The 17,155-nt window shown below is 39.1% G+C and overlaps 1 protein-coding gene and 1 non-coding gene across 3 annotated transcripts in view; one reads left to right on the top strand and one right to left on the bottom strand.

Moving 5' to 3' along the window:
- The first annotated feature begins 1,163 nt into the window (after positions 1 to 1,163).
- Positions 1,164 to 17,155, top strand: part of ZFAND4 (zinc finger AN1-type containing 4) — a 78,690-nt gene continuing 62,698 nt past the window's right edge. The window contains exons 1-2 of one of the 2 annotated variants that reach the window (XM_045809934.2): positions 1,164 to 1,588; positions 8,963 to 9,263. In XM_045809934.2, coding sequence (XP_045665890.1) covers positions 9,002 to 9,263 — 262 coding nt within the window. In that variant the 5' untranslated portion in view covers positions 1,164 to 1,588; positions 8,963 to 9,001. Of the gene's footprint in view, positions 1,589 to 8,962; positions 9,264 to 17,155 lie in introns of those variants that run through there. The other variant, XM_045809935.2, reaches the window with a different exon arrangement.
- Positions 9,722 to 9,829, bottom strand: LOC123800401 (U6 spliceosomal RNA). The gene has a single exon (XR_006781907.1). It is a non-coding gene; the product is annotated as a U6 spliceosomal RNA (small nuclear RNA).

Raw genomic sequence — 17,155 nt, 5'->3', positions numbered from 1 at the left:
GTGAGGAGGCAGGTTGAAAAACTAAATTTTTGATTCAGTATGATTCGCTCCATCACAGGTACTATTTTTAGAATTTGTATACAAAGATAATATCTCTGTCCTTAAGGTGCTCCAATCTATTCAGTATTGGAGTTTAAGAAGGAACCAGGGTCAAGAGCCTGAAGATGTGTCTTACCATAAACCCCAGTGTATGTTCAATATTGGATTGTGGAGATTAATTGGTTGGTGGGGTCTCAGAGGGGACATGAGAAAGGATAGGAGAGATTAGATGTTGGGGTTCATCTTAGATTCATTCCTCTGACTCATGAAGCTGGATTGGGAGGGGGATTACTGTTGTCATTTTGGTAATTCACCTAGTGAAATAGGCCTTTTTGGTTGGAAAATCTGTAAATGTTAGATTTAGAACGTGTGTGGGGAATGGAGAGAAAAAGGAGTGGGGGCCCATTTCAGGTTCGAGGGTTTATGTTGTCATTGTGTACACTTGAGTTTAGCACCTTGGGAATTAGAGTAGACAAGAGAAGTGTGGCTAGGTTTAACCAACTCTGAGACTTAACAACCCAGGGTGCCCACTCTCATGCCTGGCCTACATCTCTCATGAGGAATAAATAGAGGAGACCAAGAGAGGTAATTTGTTTTTGCCCTTGTTTTCACCCACGTACAGCAATGGCCCGGTATTTCAGATGAGACCGTTGAGGCCTTAACGTTAGGAAACAGTGAAGCACGGGAAAGGGGGATCTGTTAAAGGTTAGACGGCCCTGAAAGCACCAGGAATGCAACGGAGTCTGGAGGGGACCCTCCTCACCCCAGCACTTGGGGCACCTCTAAGAGCAACCTTCGGTGGCCTCTGGTGAGGTGCTGTTCACACCATCGTCGGGACAGAGGCCAATCCCGCCGCTCCCAGCAGGCCGTGCGGCAGGCCCCCCAATTCAGTCCCAGGCAGGTACCTACTGTTAGTAATAAAGGGCCAACATCCGGGCCTCTCCTAACCGACACCCACCACCGAACGCAGAAGAGGCCCCGGCTCCCGAGCAACCGCCGGCGTCGGGCGGCCAGGCCCCGCCCCCGCCCGCCCCCTCGCTGATTGGAGGGCGACGTGAGCGCTGGCGAGCGATTGGTACGCCGTGTCACAAAGGGGCGGAGCGTGGCGGCCGCGGGGTGTTGCTCTTCAGTGTCTGCCGCGGCGTTGCTCGCGGGGCCGCGCCTCTCTGTAGGCCTGCGGGCAGGCGAGCCAGTGGACGAGACAGCCGGGGAGGGCCCGGGGGCTGCGGGCCGCTGAGCCGGGCCGCGCTGCCGCCGCCGTCCTCCGCGGGCCGGAGAGGAGCGCCGGCCGCTCGGCGCGGGGCAGCCGGGCCCCGCCCCCTCCGCCGCCGCTGCCCTGAGACCGGCGCGGCGCGACGCCTTCCCCGAGGACGCCGCCTCCACTTCCCGTCCCTCCGCTGGCGCTGCGCGAGTGCCCCGCCCCGCCCCGTCGGACGGGTGCTCATCTGCCAGTCGCCGATTCTGACGCGGAGCCTGAGCACTGTCCTCCAGATCAGGCCCGTGCGTGTGGGTAGCCGGAGCTTGTCCCGGAGGAGCACGGGCTGCGCAGGTGACCCAGGGGGCTTCGAGTGTGTATTGAAGGCTCGAGTAGACAGACGCTGGCTTTGAGGGATTTCCCAGACCCGCTAGAAAACTGTGGCCAGGCTAAAGTGTAGGGTACATACGTGAAGTGGTGGATAGACTTCTGTAGCTGGTGTTTAAAACAGGAATGTTTTCACATAATTAGTAAAAACAGTTCATTAAAAGGCAGTGTTTTTAATGGTCGCATAACATTCTGGATCTCTTCATATTGGGGGAAAAGTTTAAAAGATAACTGCCCTATGTGGCTAATATTCTTTACAACAGGATAAAGCCGATTCCTAGTGAAATTACTTATTTAGTGCTGTTTATTGCCTTACTTGTCTTTAATTTCTCTCTCGTCTTTGGTTGTGTATTTTTAGAACTTTTTAGAAGAAGGTAATGTTTTTGGGTATTGGTTTAGGAATGTTTTTTGATGCCATTACTCTTTTTTTTTTTTTAATGATTTTTTATTATATTATGTTAGTCACCATACAGTACATCCCCGGTTTCCGATGTAAGGCTCGATGATTCATTAGTTGTGTATAACACCCAGTGCACCATGCAATACGTGCCCTCCTTACTACCCATCTCCGGTCTATCCCATTCCCCCACCCCCCTCCCCTCTGAAGTCCTCAGTTTGTTTCTCATAGTCCATAGTCTCTCATGTTTCATTCCCCCTTCTGATTACCCCCCCTTTCTTTATCCCTTTCTTCCCCTACCGATCATCCTAGTTCTTACGTTCCATAGATGAGAGAAATCATATGATAGTTGTCTTTCTCTGCTTGACTTATTTCACTTAGCATTATCTCCTCCAGTGCTGTCCATGTTGTAGCAAATGTTGAGAACTCGTTCTTTCTGATAGCTGAGTAATATTCCATCGTATATATGGACCACAACTTCTTAATCCAGTCATCTGTTGAAGGGCATCTCGGTTGATGCCATTACTCTTGATAGCTAAGTATGTTTTTTAAATTATTGGTAAAAATTCTGGAAGTACTTTTTTTCTCCAGCTGCCTCTTTCTTTTTTCTTGATCTTGTATAATTCTTGCAACATTTTCCATCCTGTTTTTGAGTCTTCCTTGCTCCTCGTTTTCCAACATCATAGGGTTCCATAATATGCTTAGTGGAGAATGACCACACACCACTTTCAGAAGCTGTCAGTGGGCCCCCGTTTTAATATTGACTAGGTCTTTGACTTGCTGGAACTTTCATTTGTTCCTCTGCCATCATCTAGTCCTCCAGTCTGGCTTAACCAGGTTTCACAGCCTCAATTTGTCCTCTCTTACTGTGTTTTCTACTGAGAAGTGTAGCTATTTTTTAGAGGGATACATTTCAGTATTGAATTTGATTACCAGCCTTGCTGCTTTTTGGATTTTGGAGATTACTCCATTGATTAGGTGCCAAACTTTTGGTGGGTGTTCCAGTGCAATTTAGTGCTGCACTCTGTTGCTGTTTTTCTTTTAGCCCATAGTTGCTTTATCCATTCTCATTATGGATGAAGGACTTCCAAATCTGCCTGTTTACCTTTCCCCACCCACGCTTGTTTATTATATTCAGGGTATTGTTGTGGAAGAGTACTATGGTGAAGGAAACGCTCCTTATGTCTTCTGCTTCTAACTTCCTTGGAAGGGCAGGCACTGGTCATCCATGCCTTTATTTCAGCATTCCCGACCCCTGACTTCCATTGCTAGAGCTGCTGCTATGTAGGTAGGAATGCTGTTGGCTTTGGGGAAACAGACGCTAATTCTTTAGTACTTTGGTATCTTATTTGATGGAGCATGATGGGTATGTTTTTAAGAATCCACATGTTACCCAAAATCATATTATAAAAGCAGCTGTTTCAGTGAGGGGGAAAAAGAGGTTAGGGATTAACTTCATAAAAATTCATTTTTCTTACAGGCATTTCAATGTTTTAAAGATATGAAAAACCAAACCTGAGGAGGACAGCCATTTATTTGGCTTATATTTAGGAGTAATGGCCTTTTACCACTATCACCAGCAGTATTATTAGCATAGTACTTCGTATTGTTATATTTATTAACTCATTGTTTTGATAAATCGTGTTGCAGCACTCAAAGCAGCTGTGCTGCCAGCAACAGCTTTTCTTCCTGAAATGCCATCTCTGTAGGACCATTAGCAGTCTTTACATTGAAATTCAGGTTCCTTAATTAATTCTACTTCCAGTTAGTGTTATAAAAATTCACACTATAGCAGAAATCGTGTATGTGCATGTATGTTATGAGTTGGACAAACTTTGGTGGACTTACTTTGGAGTGAATCATAACATGATTCTCATGGGAAAGCAGTATTCCTACAAACAAACTTTTAGAGCATGAACAAATATTTCTTCATCTCTAAGACAAGGGTAATACCATATATATTTATCACAGGTTTGTTCCAAGGATCAATTGAAAGAGTGAATATTTATTTACTCTTCATTGAACAAACCTTTAATGAGTACCAGTGTACACAAAACACTGTGGTAGGTGATAGGGCAGAAAATCAGATGTGGTTTCCCTCTTAAGTGCTTACAGTTTATTTGGGAGAATAAGAAAGTCACATAAAAAGTGAAATTGATTGTAATGGGTGCAATATATGATGGAGGTCAGGGGATGAAGGAGAGTCACCATAAAAGACTTTGTGGAATAGTCGCTATTTGAGCTGAATCTTGAAAGATGATTAGGTGCTTGTCAGGTAGCCAAGTGTGGGGATGGCAGTGGGTAGAGTCAAGCAGGAGAAATGAGATAGAGGCTGATGTATTCTGAAGCTGTGGGTGCAAATGATTAGAAGGCAGATGTACCAGAGGTGTTGCAGGGCGGGATGACGTATGTGTGTAAATAAAATGAGGCTGGAAGGTGAGATGCATGACCTCAGGGCCTTTCTCAGGAGTCTGAATTTTATTCTATAGGCAGAGAATTTAATTCTGTGATTTTATTCTATAGGCATTCTGTTCTGTGGAAGCCATCATAGGGCCTGGAGCTAAGAAATAACATGATTAGTTCTACCTTTTAAAAAGATGACTGTGCTCCACACCATATGTCATTAGGGACATGCAAACGAAAACACTGAGTTAGCACTACACACCTCCTAGAATGGCCAAAATCCAGAACACTGACAACATCAAATGTTGACGAGGATGTGGAGCAGTAAGAACTCTTATTCATTGCTGGTGTGAATGCAAAATGGTACAGCCACTTAGGAGACACTTTGGCAGTTTGTTATAAAACTAAACACATTGTAAGATACAGCAGTCACACTCATTGGCATTTACCCAAGGGTGTTAAAAAGATGTCCACACAAAAACCTGCACGCAGATGTTTATAGCAGTTATAGTCATAATTGCCCAAACTTGGAAGCAATCGAGCTGTGTTCTTCAGTAGGTGAATGGATAAATTGTGGAACGTTTAGACAATAGAATATTATTCAGTGTCATAAAGAAATGAGCTATCCTTGAAAAGACATGGAGGAAACTTAAATGCATACTACTAAATGAAAGAAGCCAATCTGAAAAGACTACATACTGTATGATTACAACTACATGCGATTCTGGAAAAGGCAAAACTATGGGGATGGTAAAAATATCAGTGATTGCCAGGGATTTTGGGAGGGAAGGTGGGATGAACAGATGAACCACAAAGGATTTTTAGTGCAGGGAAACTATTCCATGTGATAGCATAATGGTGGGTACATGTCATTATACGTTTGTGAAAACCAGTAAAATATACAACACCAAGATTAAACTCTAATGTAAATTTTGGGTGTTGGGTGATAATGAGGTTATCATTGCAGTTTCTTCAGTTGTAACAAATACACCGCTCTGGTGTAGGATGTTGGCGGTGGGGGAGGTTGTACATGTGTGGGGGCAGGGAGTATATGGGAACTCTGTAAATTTTGTATTCGGTGAGACCCATATTACCTTGATACCAAAACCAGACAAAGACAAGTAAAGAAAACTAGATCAGTATCTCCTATGGATATAGACACAAAAATCCTCAAAAAATACTAACCAAATCTAGCAACATATATAAGGATTATACACCACATACAAATGAGATTTATTTTAGGATTGCAAGGTTGGTTCAACATATTAGAATTAAAATTTTTTTTAAGATTTATTTATTTAGAGAAAGCATGCGGGGATGGGGAGGGGCAGAGGGAGAGGAAAGAGAGAATCTCAAGCAGACTCCCCGCTGAGTGGGGAGCCCAACACAAGGCTTGGTCTCATGACCCTGAGATTATGACTTGAGCTGAAATAGAGAGTCAGATGCTTAACTGACTGAGCCACCCAGACAGCCCCCATCAGTGTTCTTTTAAACACCATATTAATAGAATGAGACAAAAACCACATGATCATCCCAATAGACACTGGACAGAGAAGCATCTGGCAAAATCCAATACCCTTCATGATAAAAAAAAAGACACTTAAAGTAGGAGTAGAACGGATTGCCCTCAGTGTGATACAGATTATGTATGAAAACCCCACAGCCAAAATCAGTACCTTCTGGTGAAAGAATGAATGCTTTCCCCCTACAGTCAGGAATAAGACAAGAATGTCTGTTCTCACCACCAGTACTCAACCTTGTATTGGAGATTTAGGCAGGGTAATTAGGTAAGAAAAGAAAATAAAGAGCATCTTATTGGAATGTCGAAGGTTGGAAATGAAGAAGTAATAATCTCCATTTGCAGATGACATGATCTTTGATGAAGAAAAATCCTAAAGAAGCCACTGAAAAACTACTAGGACTAATAGATGAATTCTGAGGGTTGCAGTGTACAAGATCAATACGTTCGGGTCAGTTGTACTTCTCTACACTAGCAATGAACAAATTGAATAGAACACAATAATTTCATTTATAGTAGCATCAAAAAATACAATTCTTAGGAATACTTTTTTTAAAGCAAAACTTGTGCTCTAAAAACTATAAAACAATTGTTGAAAGCAATTCAAGAAGTTTTAAATAAACTGAAGGGCAGTGCATGTTCATGGATTATAAGACAATGTTGTCAAGATGGTAATATTCTCCAAATTAATCTGCATCCCAACACAATCCTTATTCAAAAGCCCAGCAGTGTTTTTGCAAAATAGACAATCTGATCCTAAAATTCATGTGGGAATTCAAAGGACCCAGAATAACCAAGAATCATGAAAGAGAAGAACAAATTAGAGGACTCACACTTTACGATTTCAAAACTTACTACAAAGGTAAAAAGACAATGTGGTACTGTATAAGGATAGACATGGAGATCAATGGAATAGAATTGGGGACTGGAATTAAATCCTCATAATTATGGTCAGTTGGTTTTTGACAGGATGCCGAGACAATTTGATGGGAATAGAATAGTTTTTCCAACAAATGCTGCTTGGACAATTGTGTTTTTACTTGCAAAAGTATAAAGCTAGACCCTTCTTTCACACCATCCACAAACATAATTTCAAAACGGATAGACCTACATACAAGGCTAAAACTATACAATTCTTAGAAAAATATATGCAAGTAAATCTTTATTATTTCAGATTAGGTCAGGCTTTTGAAATGTGTTGCCAAAAGCACAAGCAACAAAAGAAAAACATCCAAATTGGAGATCATTAAAATATATTTTGTACTTTGAAGAACACTGTCAAGAAAGTTAAAAGGCAACCCATAAAACTGGAGAAAATATTTGAGAATCATAGATCTTTAAGAGGCTTGTATCTAAAAAACATTAAAAAATCCCTTTTACAACTCAGTAATAAGACAACAAAAGTAAAAATAGAGGATATGAATATATTTCTGAATTGACATTTCTGTAAAGAAGATCTACAAATAGCCAGCCAATAAGCACCTAAAAGATGCCCAATATCATTAGTCTTTAGAGAAAGAAAATTACAGCCATGGTAAAATACTACTTCATACTCTCTAGGATGGCTTTAATCAAAAAGGTAATAAAAAGTATTGGCAAGGATGTGGAGAAATCAGCACCCTCTTTCATTGGTGGGAATGTAAGATGGTTCAGACCACTTCTGAAAACAGTTGGTAGTAACACAAATTGCTGAATGCAGAGTTACCACGTAACCCATTGATTCCAATCCTAGGTATATATGGGAGAGAAAGGAAAACATATGTCCACACAAAAACTTGTAATCAAATTTTCTCATAGCATTATTCATAATAACCCCAAATTGGAAACAACCCAACATGCCCGTCAACAACATGTGGTATATCCATACAATGGACTATTATTCAGCAATAAAAAAGAATGAAATACTGATACATCTTAGAATCATGGAGGAACTTTGAAAATGTTATGCTAAGTGAAAGAGGCCATTCACAAAAGATCACGTATTGTATGATTATGCGAAATGACCAGAATAGGCAAAATGACAGAAAGTAGATTAAGGGGTGCCTAGGGCTGAGAGGGAAAGGGAGAATTTGGGAATGATGTTTAAAGAGTATGGGGTTCCTATTTGGGGTGATAAAAATATTCTATATATGATTGTGATGGTTGTACTGTTTTGTGAACATAATGAAAACCAGCCAGTTTTAGACTTTAAATAGGTGAATTTTATGGTATGTAAATTATATTTCAGTAAAGCTACTATGAAGAGATACCTACCCCTCCAGGAAGATGTGTATCACCTGTCCTAGTTTAAGTTCAAGACATTCCCTTTACAAAGTTTTCATTGATTAACGGCAATTTATCAATTTGATTGTTCCTATTCTCCTAATTATATACCTGTAATTTATTTTAGGACTTCTGTCTGTTGTGTTTGCCTCTCCTATTCATTAATCATTGCATGTTTGTGTGTAGAGATTATGTCCAATGTCTGTTACCAATGTTAATGTCATCTCAGTGCTGTACTGATAGATAACTTCTGGAATGCTTATTGATCATTTAGTGAGTCGTATTTTTTAAGGAACCTATTAACATGGTTGCTGTTGTTTTATCAGTGTGGTTAAATGTACAATGGTTATAAAGTTATATTTTGTATGGATTAGAAATCATAATTTACGTGGTTTAGTAAAGAATATGCATAGCATTTTCAAAATCTTGCAAGTACATATCTCTGTTGAGTTCATTGGTTTAAATGTCATTAACAACAAAAATACATTTGTCGAGTATGTACTATAAGTAAATAAATGTGCTGAGCTCTAGTAAGATACAGAAAAGTATTGTAAATATAACCTGTTCTTAATAATCTTACAGTCTGGGAGAGTGGTTTCAGAGACAAACTCGAAAGATTGAGGATTAGACAAATTAAGTACTAAAAAGAATTCTGGGGCTGTCTGGCAGATTGATGTGGGCCAGAGTTATTCAGACAGTCTTTATTGCAGAATAAGACTTCCAGATAGGCTTGTTAAAAAAAATTATTCTTGTTTTTTAGGTACAAAACTCAAATTATGAACAACGATATATATTACCAATGTTCAAAGCTGATTTGGCAAGAACAGGAATACAGTTGCCTACAACATATTCCAGAGAATTTAGAAAAGTCAAAGTAATGGATAACAGAAAAGATCCTCCATTCTTCAATGAAGATAATGTGGGACCATTTTACTACAAACTTCCTTTCTATGATACCATGGAGCTCTTCATTGAAACATTGACTGGAACATGTTTTGAGCTGAGAGTTTCACCCTTTGAAGCTGTTATTTCTGTGAAAGCAAAAATTCAAAGATTGGAAGGTACTAGTTTTTCTTTGCTTTTAGGGTATGAGGATTAAATTTGTTCATCAAGAGTGTATAATAATTCTAACTTTTCTTATGGATAAAATGTCAAACCTATATGGAATTAGGAAGAATAGGGTAATGCACCCCCATATACCCCTTACTCAGCTTTAGCAGTTATCAGTTCACGAACTATCATGTTTCCATTCCTACATTCCTCCCATCCCCTTCCGCTTCTACCAGATTATTTTGAAGGAAATCCCTGGCATCGTGGTAATGGCGTGTGAAATAATATTTTAAAATAATTTTTCAACAAGTTATGATGACAGGGAGAATCTGCCATAAGTACCTTACAGATACTTTCAACGGGAAATCATAATTGAGTTCCCCTTTAGTGACCTTCTTTACCTATTTATACTACTTTGCAGATACTTTTCTATTTTTATTTTTATTATTTGTGTATTTATGTATTTATTTAAAATATGGAATGCTTTACGAATCTGAGTGTCATCCCTGTGCACGGGGCCATGCTAATCTTCTCTGTATCATTCCAATTTTAGTCTATGTGCTGCCAAAGCGAGCACTACTTTTCTTTTCTTTTTTTTTTAAAGATTTTATTTATTTATTTGACAGAGAGAGAGACAGGCAGCTAAAGAGGGAACACAAGCAGGGGGAGTGGGAGAGGAAGAAACAGGCTCACAGCGGAGGAGCCTGATGTGGGGCTCGATCCCAGAATGCTGGGATCACGCCCTGAGCCGAAGGCAGAAGCTTAACCGCTGTGCCACCCAGGCGCCCCTACTTTTCTTTTTTTAATATGGAGATTTCCCAAGAGTTTTGGCTTACATTTACATATATTTGAAGTTTCCTCAATATAGCAGGGGTGCTGAATATTGTGCAGTGTCTCTGGTTTATGTGTTTGGGAAAGGTATCATAAATTACTTTGTGTTAGAATTAGAGTCTTTTTCTTTGTGCTTTGCAGGTTTCTGAAATCTTAAGTGGTATTTGCCATTATAGTTGTTCGAACCCAGTATGTACTTGAAAATTAAATTGTTCCATACAACACTAAATGGATCTTGCTGTAATTTGAAAGTAGTAACTAGCATTGCCCTGTAGTCCAGAATTGGACTGTAGGTTCAGAATTGTCGAAGGATGATTAGGGTTGGAATCTTTTATCTTTGTAAAGTCAAGGATGCTGGTGTCTAAGCTTCTAAATATTTGCTGTTCTCTACTAACTAACTTCTGTTAAGTTAGTGGCCAGCTGAGTCCAGTTACCGTATTAGTACATCAAATAAGGGCACATGAAACATCTTTCCTTCAAGTGATTTGCTGAGACATGGAGGCGGAATAGGTTATTTTGACATTATTCTGCTTTTTTATTAATATGATGACATAATATCTTTTTAGGAGCAGGAAGATAAAACCCTCTTGTGTTCCAAATAATCTCTGTATTTCCCCACTTTCATGCATTTTGAATAATCTTCATGCAGCAGAAGCAGTTTAGAAAGTATCTTGCTTAGGTATCCTTGGTTTTTTGTTTTTTTAAGATTTTATTTATTTATTTGACAGAGAGAGAGTGAGAGAGACAGCACAAGCAGGGGGAGTGGCAGGCAGAGGGAGAGGGAGAAGCAAGCTCCCCACTGAGCAGAGAGCCTGACGTGGGGCTCGATCCCAGGACCCTGGGATCATGACCTGGGCCAAAGGCAGACGCTTAACTGACTGAGCCACCCAGGCACCCCTTGCTTAGGTATCTTAATGTTGAGTAAATTTGAGCTTACAGAAGATTAGGGACTCATCCGAGGGAAATGTGTAATTACTGACAGTGTTGGTTTCAAAGCCAAGATGTAGACTTCCTGTCCTCTGTAGGAGTAGGCATTGTCAGTGTAAAAGCCATGGCTTTGTAGTTATTGGACAGTTGAATCTTAGTAGAGATGTTTATAAAGCAAATATAGTTACTGGAAAATTAAATGAGGTAATACGAAATATAAATACAAATCTTGCTGTCATAACAACATACTGTAGACTAGGTGGCTTAAACAACAGGCATTTATTGTCTCACAGTTCTGGAGCTTGGAAGTCTGAGATCAGGGTCTTAGCATGGTCCGATTCTCCTAAGGGCTTTCTTCCTGACTTATAGAATGCCTTTGTCTTGCTGTGTCCTCATATGGCAGACAGACAGACAGAGAGAGCTCTTTGGCATCTCTTATAAGGGCGCTAATCCCACCATGAGGGCCTTATTCTAATGACCTTATTTAAACCTAATTGTCTCCTAAAAATCATGTCACCAAATATCATCACATTGGAGTTTGGGCTTCAAGATACAAATCGGAGGTAGGGACACAGTTCAGTCCGTAGCATCTACCACAAGTTGTCAGTAGATCTTAATTCCTTTTCCCCTTCCTGATCCTCATATCCCTCACCCTTTTCTTTCCTCCTGTTCTCCATACTTTCTTGTAACTTCCTGCAGCCCATGGGCACTGACAGTCATTCTGTTCTTCAGAAGGCTTCAAGAAGGCATCTTTAATGAAAAATGAATTTTGATTTTTTTCTGGGTGATCTATTTCTTTTTCTTTTTTTTTTTTTTGAGAGAGATCGTGCCAGCATGGGGGTGGAGGGGCAGAGGGAGAGAAAGAAGCCCAAGCAGGCTTCACACCCAGCACAGAGCCGGATGCAGGGCTCGATCTCACAACCCTGAGATCATGATCCGAGCTGAAATCAAGAGTCAGATTCCTAACTGACTGAGCCACCCAGGCACCCCTGATCTTTCTATTTCTACCCAGGAAGACATTTGGGGCTAAAATGGTGGGTAAGGCTTTACAAGATAGAGGGATATGGAGTAGGGAGGATAGGAAGGCAGAGGTGACACTACTCAGTTAATCCTTCAGGGAAGTAGTTGCTGTGCCAGACTGCTTTTCCTTTTGCCTAACTTTCAGGAAGTTCACAACTAGAGCCTAGATGGAAGGGATTGTGGACAAAGAGTTGAAGGAATGTGCTGGTTAGGAACAATGAGGCTGTAGCAAGAAAGGAGCAGAACCTGCCAGGGAACTTTAAATGGGCCTTGAAAGGATAGGAGCGTGGGAGCCAGACTGCCTGATTTCATATTTCTAGCTGAGCAGATTACTTAATCTCTATTTACCTCAGTTGTGCTAATTTAAAATAGGAATAATAATAGTACCAGTCACAAAAAGTTGTTCTCAGGATTCTTAGTTAATAAAAGTAAAACATTTAGCAGAGCATCTGTGTTCTTTATCAGGGGAAAATGGTTACTCTGTGGGGATAGTGCAGTGTGTACCCATGGATATAAGAACTATGTCCTTGGGAGGAGATGTAATTTAGCTCTCTTAGTTTTCCAGAGAAGGCAACATTTTTGGAGCTTATCATTACCTGGGGCATTGGTCTGCAAAGGAGAGTACATACTACTCAGGGGATATGAAAAATAATCCAGTGGAATTTGGAAAGAAAAAATGTACCAAGAAATGTAAGGGATTATTGTCATTTGGTTCATGATTGCCATGGGCAGTGGATTTCCTAGACATCCAGTCCTTGGCATTCCTCCTGCCTAGTACAGATTTCTCTTCTGTGGCATGGGATAGGACTTTTTCATGGCCTTCTTATGAGTAGGTGGGACCACGTTAATAGTTTGGTCAGTGAACTATGAATAGAAGTCTCTATCAGCTTGAGTCCCTGAATAACTGTAATGAGCAGAACCACCCCTGCTGACATGCAGTGGACATGTAACATGAAAAAGAAATCAGTTTTTGTTTTAAGCCACTAACGTCTCTGGGGTCATTTGGGGAAGGTTCAGCATAACCTATTTTATTCTGAATGATACCGTATCAAATAGGGATCCTTTTTTTTCCCACTACATAGATAACTGGTTTTTTAAATACCATTTATTGAATTACTCTAACCTTTTCTCACCAAATTAATTTCATACCTGTCATGTATGACATTTTTATATGCACATACAACTCTTTTGATCACCTGATCTATGTCTGTGTCTTCATATGCCAATATTACACTTTCTTATTTATTATAGTATAACTTACAAGTTTTGATAGCTGATGATGTCCATTCATATTAAGAATTGTGTTTTTGGGGCACCTAGGTGGCTCAGTTGGTTAAGCGACTGCCTTCGGCTTAGGTCATGATCCTGAAGTCTCAGGATCAAGTCCGGCGTGGGGCTTCCTCTGACCCTCTCCTCTCTTGTGCTCTGTCTTCTCTCATTCTATCTCTCTCAAATAAATAAATAAAATCTTAAAAAATTATGTTTTCTTAGAGAATTGACCCATTTATGATTATGTAATGCCTCTCTTTATCCCTGATCTTTCCTTGCCCTGAAGTCTGCTCTGTCTGCAATTAATATAGCTACCCCAGCTTACTTTCGATTAGTGTTAGCATGATGTATCTTTCTCCATCCTTTTACTTTTTCCCCCAACTTTACTGAGGTATAATTAACAAATAAAATTGTATCTATCCCTATACTTTCAATCTCTCTATATATATCTTTATGTTTGAAGTGGATTTCTTAAAGACAATATGTAGTTGGGTCTTCATTTTTGATCAAGTCTGATGATCTCTGTCTTTTTTAATTGGTTTATTTAGACAATTGATGTTTAAAATTATTTTTCATATTGTTGGCTTAATAAGTACTGTATTTGTTACTGTTTTCTGTTCATCCTCCTGGTTCTTTGTTCCTTCATTTCCACTCTTTTCTGCCTTTTGTGGTTTTAATTAAAAACTCTCTTCTTGGTCCTTGCTCAGTGGGGAGCCTGCTTCTCCCTTTCCTTCTGCCTGCCCTCCCCCTGCTTGTGCACACACGTGTGCTCTCTCTCTTTATCTCTCTCTCTCTGTCAAATAAATAAATGAATAAAATCTTAAAGAGAAAAACCCAAAAAACTCTCTTCTTGCTTTCAGGATTTGTAATGAAAAGTTCCCTATAATTATTGTCTAGTTTTTTCAAACTCTGCCTTCTTTAAAGATTTTCTCTTTGTTTTTGCTTTTCTGCAGTTTGATATGATATTCCTAGGTGTAGATTTTAAAATTTTTATTCTAATTGGTGTTCTTTGAGCTTCCTGTTCTATGCTTTGGTATATCTTGTTAATTTTGGAAAATTCTGGGCCATTATTACTTAAGAAATTTCATCTGTTCTATTTTCTCTTTCTTCTAGTATTCCAGTTACACCTTTTAAAATTTTTCCACAGTTCTTGGATAGTCTGGTTTTGTTTTGTTTTTTCATTCTTTTTTTCTCTTAATATTTCAATTTGTGAAGTTTCCATCAACATTTCTTTAAGCTCACTGATTCTTTCCTTGCCATATCCAGGCTACTGATAAGCAGGCCCATCAAAGCCTTTTAAAATATGTTCTTGTTTTTTACTTCCGGCATTTATTTTTAATTCTTTTGTGTACTTTCAATCTCTCTGTTTTTTCCTGTTGTCTTTTTCATTAGATTTCTTAACATATTAAATCATAGTTATTTTAATCTCCCTGTCTGATAATTACAAAATCTGTCATATCTGAGTCTGGTTCTGATGTTTGTTTTATTTCTTTATACTGTGATTTTCTTTGAACATGCCTTGTAATTTTTTTTTTTTTGAGAGCTGGATGTAATGTATTAGGTAATAGTAGCAGAGTTAAATAGGCCTTTAGTGTGAGCTTTTATATTAAAGTAGCTAGGAGTTGGGCTTTGTTTAATGTTTGTTGTAGTTGTAAGTGCCAGAGGCTTCAAATTCTGCTAGTTTCCTTGTTTTGTCTCCTCTGTTTTCTTTGGGTTTCCCTAACTCCTCCTGCAAAAGAATCTGTGTCTGTAACTCTTTCACCTGTAATCTGTTATCATGTTAGATCCCTGTTAGTGTGGTGAAGTATTGCAGAAGGGAAACCATCTATAATCGTATAATTCAGTCTCAGTCTTCTGGTGGACCTGTGTTCCTGGGCCATGACCTTCAATGTGTTAGTGTCTCCCCACCCTATTATTACTTAGGTGCAATAAGAAGACTAGAGGGATCTGGAATCAGTGAAATATCCTTACCCCAGATGAGGTAAGGCTCTGATAAAGTGAGTATAGACCTTTATTATGGAGACTGCTCTGAACTTTTTCTTAATGTTTGTTTCTACTCCCTCTGTCTGAGCTAGAAGAGGATCTTTTTTGACTCTTCACAGTGAGAACCAGGTGGGATTCCTAGAGATAAAACTCTCAATAGTATGGAAGACCCCCCCAAAACTGTGGCCTCCAGGAATTCCTTAGTCTCATGCTAGTCCATACTCAGCCTCCACCAGTTCATTAAAGTTATCATTTAAGTGTTTCTTCAGGTAAGCAGATCTTGGGTGTAACTCTCAGGATTTTCATATCTCTGTAGATTTTGGGGTGACAGTTTACCCTCCTACCTATGTCTCCAGTGCATTGAAGAAGAGTTGTTGGTTTTCAGTTGAGCTTCTTTTTTTTTAAGTATGGGAGTAGCAACCTAAAAGCTCTTTACATGTAGTATCTGAAACTGGGAGTCTCAATACTGTTTTTAAGGTAACGACATCTGTCAAGACCGTATTTCTGAATTAGGTCACATGTTGAGGTATCGAGGGTTAGGGTTAAGACTTCAATATGTGCACTTTAGGGAGACAAGTTCAATCCCTATCTAGTATGTAGTTCCATTGTTATTGGTAAACATTATTGTCATGTAACTGTCACCACAGTCAAGATAAAGAACAGCCCCATCACCCACCAAAATCCTCCTGTGCCCAGCTCCTGGCACTCACTGATCTCTTTCTGTCCCTATAATTTTGCCTTTTCCATAATTTCCTATAAATGGAATCACATAGTATGTAGCCTTTTGAGTCTGATTTCTTTCACTTATGTATAAACATAATGCATTTGAGATTTATCAACATTAGTACATGTATCAATAGCTTATTCTGTTTATGGCTGAGTAGTGTTCCCCTGTATGACTACCGTACCATACTTATTTCCAAATTTAGGGATGTGTGAGTTGTTTTCAGTTTGTGGTGATTATGAATAAAACCATTATAAACTTTGAGGGAGTTTTTTATGAGACTGTAGGGTTTCATTTCACTTGGATAAATACCTAGGAGTAAAACTGCTGAGTTTTATAGTAAGTGTACATTTAATTTAATAAGAAACTGCCAAACTGCTTTCCAGAGTGGCAGTACCATTTCGTATTTCTGTGGGTAATGTCTAAAAGTTCTAGTTGCTGTGTATCCTCATCACCATGTGGTATTGTCTAGGTTGTTTTGGTTTTGTTTTTTGCTATTCTGATAGATACTGGTGATATCTTGTTGCAGTTTTACTTTGCATCTCTCTAATGACTAAAGATACTGAGCAATTTTCTTATATGCTTATTGGCCATCTATTTGTCTTCATTCATAAAGTGTGTACTTGACCTTTGCCCATTTTTTCATTAAGTTGTTTGTTTTCCTTTCATTATGTTTAAAAAATCCTAGTGTTTTAAAATTTTCCATTATGGTTTCTTATGCTTCTTTGACTCTAAATTATTCAAAAGTGTACTTTTATTTCCATACTTAGGAGAACTTTAAAAATTTCATTTTATTATTAATCACTAATTGCAGGTGGTCAGAATAAATAGAATGCTTATGGTAAATATAGTATTCATATGTATAATTGTCTTTGATTCTTATAGCAGCAGCCTGGGGCTTTTTAAAATTTCATGTGTGGCATAGAAGAAACAGGAAGAAAAAATTGATGAGATGAATTATTGATGTAACAAGTTCAATTGTAACTTGTTCAGAAGTAGAATCAAACAGCCTTCTGATTCTGGCCATATGGTAGAAACCCTTCCTAGTACAAACACATAAATTCTGTGTAAAAGTTATTAAAAATATTTTTTCCAATGTCTGTTTCCACTTGTATAAATATAATGGAAACAATAAGGGGCCTGAAATGA

Source organism: Ursus americanus, chromosome 6 (assembly GCF_024610735.1).
Source record: "Ursus americanus isolate L20-20 chromosome 6, mUrsAme1.1.p, whole genome shotgun sequence".
Classification (NCBI taxonomy): Eukaryota; Metazoa; Chordata; class Mammalia; order Carnivora; family Ursidae; genus Ursus; species Ursus americanus.
Note: the sequence above shows the minus strand (reverse complement) of the source record. Positions and strands in the feature narration are given on the sequence as shown.